At 36.0% G+C, this 8,182-nt stretch overlaps 1 protein-coding gene across 1 annotated transcript in view; it reads right to left on the bottom strand.

The window, feature by feature from the left end:
* Positions 1-1,110: 1,110 nt before the first annotated feature.
* Positions 1,111-8,182, bottom strand: part of LOC108973763 — a 36,845-nt gene continuing 29,773 nt past the window's right edge. The window contains exons 10-12 of the mRNA XM_018941242.1: positions 2,923-3,017; positions 2,516-2,758; positions 1,111-2,309 (exon numbers count right to left, since the gene is read on the bottom strand). Of these exons, the coding sequence (XP_018796787.1) occupies positions 1,697-2,309; positions 2,516-2,758; positions 2,923-3,017 (951 nt within the window). The 3' untranslated portion in view covers positions 1,111-1,696. The remainder of the gene's footprint in view (positions 2,310-2,515; positions 2,759-2,922; positions 3,018-8,182) is intronic.

Below are 8,182 nucleotides of genomic sequence, written 5' to 3'. Positions count from 1 at the left end.
CTCAATTTAACTATAGCTTCTCCTTCCAACTTCCATTTTGACTAGACATGGTCACATCGTAATGTGTCTCTTTGCTGAATACCCCATTTCGACAAGTGATTTAATAGCTCTTAAATTGCAACAGACAAATTTTAAGTGTGTTGCGCTTAGTCAGTAGCTCTCAATACTTTTGATTAGTAAGAGAAGGAGGTTCACTTTGGCAGATGCACATTTGCCTATTTTATGTTATAGACTTCTCTGAAAAAAGTTTAAATTGCGTAACTTTAATATACTATTTTCAGGGCTTCGAAATCGTTACTTGACGGCATGAACATTTCAACTTATAACGTGGTCAAAAAATAATAAGAATTTATAATTTAAATCTGCCGAATATTTGCGCAAAGGTGAGCCGAAGCCGAAGCCGAAAAAACCACGTCAAAGCAGATCAAAAATCAAGGCTATGTTGACAGTTTTCTTCGATTATCACCAAATGTGCAACCAATATCGTGTTGTAACCACCGCATTTGCCTGATTCAGTTCCGTGTGTCTTCAGGCTATTCAGCAAACTCAAACGACCGCTCCGTGAAAACCGTTTTGAGCCAATTGAAGGCATTAAAAGTGAATCGCTACGCGCATTGAAGTCTATTCCGGAAATTGACTTTAACAACTGTTTCGAGGTTCGCTAGTTTTGTTAGCACAAATGTGTTGGGCCGAGGGGTGTTACTTCAGGGGACGACATAAATTTTGAAGAATAAATTAAGAATTTTGGAATTATGAACAAAGTCTTACTATTTTTTGCTCATTATTAAAAAAAAAGTATTTCTTAAAGGCAGGAAAAAACTGCGCATAAGATTTCTCAGTTACTTAGATTAAATTCACGATAGAGAGACGAAATTCAGCCGAAAATTTAAAAACGCTTAAACGTAGATATTCAATGTTACTTTGAATCGGGTGCGAAATGCAGTAAGTTAAAGGTGTTAAAAATCATGTTACTTTGTGAAACCCGAATTAAGATGTAGATTTTTCTAATATTGTTAATTATTTTCTAATGTCACTAAAATTTATAAAATAGAGGGTCGTCATATAAATTTGATATTGAAAATTTATGATAATTTAAACAACCGCTGCTTAATTAATAATTTGTATAATTTAAAACTTACACTTAAAACACTTTTTTTTTTTGAAAAAAAGTAGGTATTGTAAAACACGGTAATCCGCCAAGTCATTAAAGCATGAATCGAGTAATCTCGCTTAAACTAGGCTTAAGGACCAGTGTTATATTAAAAATTGAACTTTCATACATATTTATGGTTAATAATACATGTTTTGTGATATTAAAGCGTTGCGAAATGAAATTCATCGATTTCCTGCGCCAACATAACCTCAATATAATTGCGCCGTATGCGCCTTTCGCATATCAAGCATTTAATAAGGAAAGCTGTGTGACTTCAAGCTACCGACATTGAGCATGTGTGTGTGTTTGGGTATGTGTCGGCACATCCGTGCGCTTAAAAGCTTTACCGAACCAAATGACTTCCTTATTCGTGTGCGTTTTTCACTCAAATTCGCGCTCCGTAGCACCGACGTTGGCCGTTTTGCTGCTGCCAGCACATTCCCATAGTCGCTCGAGTGTGCTAATGCGTTTGTGTTGTTGTTGCTGGTGCTGTTGTGCGCTCCCATGTGGATATGGCGTGATTTTCGCTGAGTTACTTAAATGTCAATGTGATGTCATTATGATGACATCCGGCGCTGAATTCCTAATGTCTATGTAAGCTGTCGATTGACTTAGCTTTGGCTTGCCTTTTCCCTGAGCTGATATCGCCGTGGTTACTGTTGTTGTTGCTGCCGCGGTTGACCTGCCGCCACCGCCGCCCGCACTCTCCTTGGTTGGCTGCATCGACAACTGTTGCTGTTGCTGCGCTGATTGCTGGCGTGATTGCTGTTGCTGTGGCTGCTGCGGCTGTTGTTGCTGTTGCGTGTGTACATGCGTGTGTGCGGCATGCTGATGATGATGGTGACACATCTCCGGCGGCGCAGCTGGCGTGGGCGGTGTGGGCGGCAGTGCATCCATGCGATGCATATGCGGCATTTTGGGCTTAGGGCCGGGATGTCGCTCGCGCATCTCAATGTATTCCCGCGCCTCGCGTATATTTAGTCCCGTTAGTTGGCCGCCACGGGCGCTAGCTGGCTGCTGCGATGGTGGTGGTGGCGTCGGCTGTGCGGTGTCGTAGCCGAATGTGGAGAAACGTGAACGCGAATGTAGACTGGCCTTGTCCTTTAGCGAGCCCATCGAGTTCTGGTGCATCAGCGGGGTGGCGAAGAGCGATTCGCTGCAAGCAGAGACATGAGAAACTCATTGATTGCTAAACAAACATTGGGGACAAGTGTGCAAATATGCAAATATGCTGTTATGCACATGAATATGCAACTACGCCTGAACGTGTGTGTGTTTGTGTGTGTGTGGATTTGTGTTAGTTTCCATTACCGCTACAGTTATTGTTGTTATTATTATGTATGTTTGTGTTTGTTGTCTTACCGCGTCTGACAGCCCATATCGCAGGCATTTGCCGCCAACGCTGCCTCCACCGTCGCCTCGGAGCTGTTGTCATCCATGCAGAAGCTCGTCTGCACCACGATGTCGTTGCGTTGCCGCAGAATGCTGTGTTCACGCTCCTTGAGATCGCTTTTGCTGCTGGCGCGCGACATGGGCACCACCTCGCGATAATAACGGTTCGATGCGTCGTTAAGTATTTGCAGCGATGTCTGCGAATGCTTGGGTCTGCGGAGGAATGAGGGGAAAATGTGTCAGTTAGCCATGTAGTCACTAGAAATTGCATTACAATGCATTACATTGCATGCGCAACAACAAAGCGTGCGTGTTATTGCATATTACAAATTGCAATCGCACATAACGGCATATTTGTGCCGTCATAAGGAACTTACCTCGGCATTGTGCTCGACAAATTCTCCCTTGAGCGCGCCTTCGAATTGCGGCCCAACTCGTTCAGCTTGCTCTCCTTCGACTGACGTATGTGTTCCTGTAAATTTAATTCAAACCATGGAGTCTAAATATGTGCTACTTCTTTGTTGAAGGCGAAATTCTTTGTTTTGCTGTTCTTATGTTATATTAAATAACTGTACTCGACATTCGGTAACAATATTGTTAGGAGCAAACAGAGGAGGAGTTAACCATTGCAAAACGTACTTACAAGTATGTAGTTATGTATATTATATATATGTATATGTACATAAGGATAAACATATTTGTTATTGTTATTGTAATACAAGATTAATTACTCTAGTATATAGTATTGGTAATATGAGAAAATATTAGTTTTGCTAAATTCATTCTCCATTATAAATATAAATGTACGTATGTATATTTGATTACTATGGATCCAGGGGTTTTGGCTTGTATTACTAAAATATATATGTAATCAGCTATTCTGAACCTGTTCTTAAAGTTATAATATTATATTTGTATGTAAAAAGTTTTATATTTTGCTAACTAAGTTTAGTATTATGGGTAAGTAGTATATACTATATAAGTAGGTTCGGAAATGAAAATTATATATATATCATATATACTTGGTCTTGCCATAAATTCTGTTTTAAACTGTACACTGCACATAGTAAGTAAAAATTTTCAGAAAAAAGTGCCTCTGAGCCAGATATGGATTATGCTGCGGAAGTGTTGGCCAGAAGCATACACAACGCTGGCCATATAAGTACGTCAGAAGCCAGAATCATACAGAGCGTCCGCAAGCAGAACAGACATCTCCGGTACAATGAAGTAATGACGAAGCTCTGACAGACGCTACGTCGGCATGCAAGACAAGTTGATAGAAATCATAACGACAAAACACTTCCCAATCGTGCCACGAAGGAGCTGTAGCATGTTCAGTGGAAATTTCGCAACAAGTCCCTGGAGGCATTTGTGGTTGCTGCCAAACCGGGTGATCCAGCAAATAATCTTTGGCATGCGACTAGATAAAACAATAAAGCGATATATAGATAGAACACCGTGCGTTCTACTACTGATCAACCGCAGATGAATCGATTCAGAATTTGTGTAAAAATAATTATAATATACATACATTATTAATTATAAAAAAAAAAATGTTATAATTTACCTGATATACATATATTATTCATATTTGAAATTTATGACTTGAAAATTGGTTTTGAGCAATATTTTTGAAAATAATATTAAAATTAAAAAATTATTCTCTGTGCATACATTTTATATACAAATGTGTTTAAAATCCTGCTCAGGTATTTTAAATTATTTTACCAATTCAGTAGCAAAAAACATAACGCTCTTTCCTCAGTAATATCATTGTAGTCTTATTTTAGCATTTTATTCCAAAAAAAAAAAAAAAAAAAAATGGCAACCCTTAACAATAATATGTCCCCCAAATTACTTTTATTTTCGCTTTAAACTCATATTATAATATTACACTTGTTCCGTCCACTTCATTTTAAAATTTTTAATAGGTGCCAACCTTAAAAAAATAGTTTTAACTACAAGTATAATTTTGTTTAAAAACCTTGTGTTACTATTTCTTTAAACATCAGATTATGAAAGCAAATTTTAAAACAGGTGGAAACCCTTTCCAAAAATATATCTTTTTTAATTGAATTTTCTTCTTCAATCCTATCATTATATTAAGCATGAACTAGGTCTAAGCTGCTTAATAATGGGCATTTGTACATTAAGTCTCTTTATTTCCATAAATTAGTATTCATCTTTCACGAAATTTACTTCATATGCTGCCTTAGGTCTCTCTTTGACCAGCACTAATGCTTAATTGTTTTTCTTACACAACAAACGAAGAATAACACAACCCATCTCTGTATATGAGCCTTCTAGTTTTAATGTGTAAGTGGGATTCATAGGCAACATGTGATTGCACAATTATTTGCAGCAGAAATTGCAAATGTTCATTTTCGGTATTTGTTTCGGAAAGCTCAACAAGTTGCACTCACAAACTGCTTGCAGTTTTCTTTTCTGTAAATATATATACAATGTATATAGGTATGCCATGCAATCAACGGTAGTAAATGCAATTGCAGCTGCTCATGTTTTCCCTGCAATTTCCGCTAACTTTTATCTGGATATATTCGAAATGAAGTGAATTTAATCCAATATTCATACTTCAAAATAAGCAATCATGTTAAGTGAAAATGGAAATTGCGAATTTTTCAAAATCTTATTGGTAGCTGGTGTGATGGATGCAAACAAAACTATTTTTTTTAATTGATGCAATGAAGATTAGCTTAAAATCCCACTTAATACTAATAGTTTTTTGAAAGTGTGAACACAAATCTTGCCTTTACCATTTTAGGCATTTGTAGTTAAGCTTGTAGACTGTTTTTTTTTTTTTCAATATATGCCATTGCTCTACTGTTATAGGCACCAAAACTTGTCAAAAGTTTGTTCTATCACATTAAATTTATATAGTTATCGATATTGCCTTTATATAAACCTAACTCTAAGTCGGAATCTGTTGTTTACAAAAAAATTCGAGCCGAGTGCCTATCGACCACTTTGTGTGCTCGTTGCGATGGCGAAAATATTGAAAACGCTGACGTTTGGAATGAGCTGCCTGGCTTGTCTGAAAACTAAAAAAAAAACCAAAGATGCAGTCGGAAAATTTACGGTCATTGCGGCCAAGGCCAGTTGTCACACTTGACGAGAAAAATGCTTTTAAAGGCTTCCTGGCCCCATATCAATAGGGCTCTGGAGGCAAAAACACACACTGGGATAGGGTTATCTGCTAAGGATAATTAGTAGCTATCTGTCTGACAGACGATGTACGAAGGACTACGTGGTGACAGGTGGAGTGAATCAGGCCTCCGGTTTGGGTCCGTTACTATGGACTAGCCGAGCCCTACCAGCTAAAGTCAATACTGATGAACGCGGCTCATATATGGGGAAAAGCAGTTCAGGCTATGCGACATTAGAGTAGTCTATGCGTTAAGAATCGTCTCACATGGAACGGTGAGAACCATATCTGGTTTTATGTAGTCGAATTTAATGGCCTTGGAGGTAAGTAGAGGCTACTTAAAATCTAAAGCTATGAATAGGCATCCAACGTGTAACAGGCGATAAATGGAGAGAGAGGTGGAATACGGCAGAAAATGGAAGATGAACGCATAGGCCAGTTAAGAACCTATCAACCTGGATTGAGAGATAACACGGGGAGATAGACTTTAATCTGACTCAATTCTTGACGGACTACTTCAATGAAAACGCCGAGTATATCTTTTTCTTCTATTCGAAATATGTAGTTGAAAGAATTACCTTTGGAGGAATAATAAACCAAAAGATGACGCCGGATAAGACACATGCCACAATCAAAGCTGGTATGGGCGAAAATAAAGAGGAAGATTCCCCTCCGAAACAAACAAAAAACATCAACACTAAACATCAGTTTCTCAAACAATTTCAGCCACATTTGGTACTTATTAGTTACATGATGGGATTGACTCAGATTACAACAATGCTTATTTTCTTTTAAACGTCATTTTGAATTTCGTTATTTGTATAATCCATAATCAAACAACTATTGTGCAATGATATGATAACAAAACTAGAACATGTGGAAGCTGCGTTATAAAAATGATGGTAATCGCTATACACCTTTCCTAGTCCTTTCCTAGTATGTACGTTACACATAGGAAAACTGATCCCTCAGTTATTTATTATTATGTTAATTTGTTGAAACTATCGTTATCGGACCACTAAAGGCTGTTGGACAGACTGATGATCAAACTAAAGTGTTCATATTTAAAACAGTTTTACGAAATTCTGGAACAGCGTACATTATAAAATATATGTATTAATAATCACCGAATGAGCAGAGGTTGTCCATATTATTATGTTTAACTTTCTGAATTTAATCGCTCAGTTTTCTAGATATCGATCTGAAATTTTCGCTTTCACTTTTCTGACGAGGTGTGTATAATATAATTTGGCAAGGACTATTGTCCAAGTAAACGATGTAACCTACGAAGAAATTGTTCAAATAAGATTATATTGCATTACGATTGAAATTATGTTCTTGGAAGGAATACTTGTGATAGGTATTATAGCTTCCGTGGAACTAATGTTAACGTTCTATAAGAAAACCATCATATATTGACTAATTTGGGCGATATCTCAATAAACTCAGTAGAGTTTTGCCTTAGCATAATGTGTTTTGATGTTAAAAATCGATAAAATCAATCAATTGTAATATGGCATAGATTGCATTTTCTTTGCATTTCTAGCATCGGAATGGATAGCAGGATTTTAGATCAGATCTGGTTCTTTACTAATAAATTAAAATCTGGTTTTAGTATTTCCCTAGAATTATTTTCGCACTGATTTTTGGTCTCCATCAACTGCGCTTGTTTCCAAATAATATTAGATATTTTTGATTCTACTGACGAAATTCTTGCTATTGGGATTGTTTGCTCTCTATGCTATAAAAAATTAAATTAGAGCAAAATTAATAGTTATCTAGAAATATTTACGCTTAAATTTATTATGAACGCTTTTACTGTAAATATTGGTTTTAAAATATACAATGGATATAAAAGTATTCTTACTTATATTATCAAAATATATGGTACATATATGTTAGATAAAATTATATATTAAATAATATTATTAAACTTTTTGTTCTTCGATTATGTATGCCATTATATACACGTTTGCTATTATTTAAATAGTAATATTATATACTGAAGTCTTAAAATATTCTAAAATAGTTGTAGGTGTTTTTGTAATTTTTTGTTATTTTCAAAGTGTAACTGTAAATTATTTGTTGTAATAAGGGAGAAAAAAGTTAATAAAATTAAAGACCATGAATATTAGTAATTACATACATACATATATGCCAGTTTGTATGCACAGAAAATAAACACTTAATTGTATTTAGTTCGATAACAAGGTTAGTCAGTGCGTATAAGTAATCTGTGTGGTGGTGACACTGCGCCAGCTGAGCTCCTCTTGCCTTAAAGCATAACTGTTAGCAATGAAAAGGCAGTTGTTAGTGTGGTATTTTGCGATACGAAATACGACGAATTACTTTATTTATATTTATTTAATTTTATATTTTTTTATTTGGATTTTAATTCTATATTATTTTCGAACTCCATAGACTTTTATTTTAAAATTTCTGATTTTTGGCCTAATGTTTTCCAATGCAATTTT

This window comes from Bactrocera latifrons, unplaced genomic scaffold (assembly GCF_001853355.1).
Source record: "Bactrocera latifrons isolate USDA-ARS-PBARC rearing strain unplaced genomic scaffold, ASM185335v1 scaffold_5, whole genome shotgun sequence".
Lineage (NCBI taxonomy): Eukaryota > Metazoa > Arthropoda > Insecta > Diptera > Tephritidae > Bactrocera > Bactrocera latifrons.
This window is presented reverse-complemented; position numbering and strand designations above follow the sequence as displayed.